Raw genomic sequence first — 1944 nt, forward strand, 5'->3', positions numbered from 1 at the left:
ATCCACGATTATAGATTCCAAGACCAGGAATAAATTAATGAATTAGAAATACTGTAGAGTATAATATATATATATATATATATATATATATAACATATTTGTGTGTCTATATAAATTAATTGTGATCCAACATTTCAACAGTAAATTTACAAAGAAAATTAATTCACTTATTCTAGATATTCTTTCCATATCTCTGTTTTTGCACGACCACATATAACTAAATTTCACATCAGATGCATCTCTTGATTTTTTACAGCAAGGAATTCGTTTTGACCCTGACCTTCCTCAGACGATTCGACTAGAATTTGCAAAGAGCAATACGAAGGTTAGCAAACCGAAACAGCAGTCGCCTCCCGCAGCTGCTACCTATCCAACCTTGCTACACCCTGTCACAGGACGTAAGTGGATTTAGAAAAGAGAACCGGAAATTCTCCCACGTTCAAACAACATAATATCAATTATAAAATCCCCTTAAAATTGTTATTGATATATAAAAGGAGTCCCCCGGTGGGACGGCGCTAAAATATGAGGTTCGATTCCCCGTGTTGAACATAGCAGATAGTTCGAGATGTGGCTTTGTTCTAAAACAAACATAAAATGAAGAGAAAGTAGAATTTTGAGACAACATTTGGTGTGGTTAAATGAGTATAAATATATCTTCATCTGCAAAATGTGTGTATGTGTGTTTTGTAGCATGATCACGTCGGGATATTTGCTGTGTCTACTGAGGGGAATCGAACCCCCTGATTTTGGTGTTGTACAGAAAAATTATTTTTCAAAAAAGTTGAATAATGATAAGAAAATACTTTTAATATATTATTACAAGTAATTAGAGTTCTGGCTGATGTCATGTTGACATGACAACGTGACTTACAACATATCATATTAACAATCACAAACATTGAAAAATAAATTATAAGCTTCACATGTAATTGACTTTTAATTTTTAAAGATCCCTCATCAGACATTTTAATTAAGGCAGCATCTGTTGATAGCATGTAAAGTATTTTAATGATTATTTCAATTACAGTTTAGCATAAGATCGTTATTTCAAATATCTGAAAAGAACACAGATTCAATTCAAAGACAATGTATATCAGGGTGTAAATCTAACGATAACAATATGGTGTTGTTATGTATTTTTACTTATTATTTTATTCTTAGTTTAGTGGCTAAAAATGAATTATTTGCTTGATTAATTCGATGGATATTTTCACTGCCTTTATGCCTTTGATCAAATTCCGAACTTTGAGCTAGAAATGAAGCATTCTTTCTGTGTTATAACATCATACATACAATTCCAAAAAACTGCATATTAACCAAGACTTACAGATGTTTTATACCTGTATTTACCGTTTCACAAAACTACAAATTGATTCATGCTTACAGTAGGTTTCTCTCTGTATCTCCAATTCTCAAAATTCCCATTTACCCATATTTAGGAAGGTTTTCTACATCACTCCAACTTATAGAATAACAGTTTTTCTCACTTACAGAAGTCTACTATCTGCAACTATACACTTACAACGACGATAAATTTCATCACATACATCTTCTATCTATATCTCTAGCACCACGAAACTAACAATCAATCTGACTTACAGAAGTCTACTATCTGCAACTGTACACTTACAACGACGATAGGTTTCATTACAGATATCTTCTATCTATATCTCTAGCACCACGAAACTAACAATCAATCTGACTTACAGAAGTCTACTATCTGCAACTATACACTTACAACGACGATAAATTTCATCACATACATCTTCTATCTATATCTCTAGCACCACGAAACTAACAATCAATCTGACTTACAGAAGTCTACTATCTGCAACTATACACTTACAACGACGATAAATTTCATCACATACATCTTCTATCTATATCTCTAGCACCACGAAACTAACAATCAATCTGACTTGCAACTGTACACTTACAACG

At 32.5% G+C, this 1944-nt stretch overlaps 1 protein-coding gene across 4 annotated transcripts in view; it reads left to right on the top strand.

The window, feature by feature from the left end:
* LOC106457005 (protein couch potato-like) overlaps positions 1-1944 on the top strand; it is a 119020-nt gene that overhangs the window by 98982 nt on the left and 18094 nt on the right. For all 4 annotated transcript variants that reach the window (XR_002610054.1, XR_002610055.1, XM_022382817.1 and 1 more), the window contains exon 5: positions 257-398. Coding sequence is in view for 2 of the 4 variants with exons in the window: in XM_022382817.1 (XP_022238525.1) it covers positions 257-398 (142 nt within the window). In the remaining 2 variants the exon portion in view is untranslated. The remainder of the gene's footprint in view (positions 1-256; positions 399-1944) is intronic.

Source organism: Limulus polyphemus, unplaced genomic scaffold (genome assembly GCF_000517525.1).
Source record: "Limulus polyphemus unplaced genomic scaffold, Limulus_polyphemus-2.1.2 Scaffold280, whole genome shotgun sequence".
Lineage (NCBI taxonomy): Eukaryota > Metazoa > Arthropoda > Merostomata > Xiphosura > Limulidae > Limulus > Limulus polyphemus.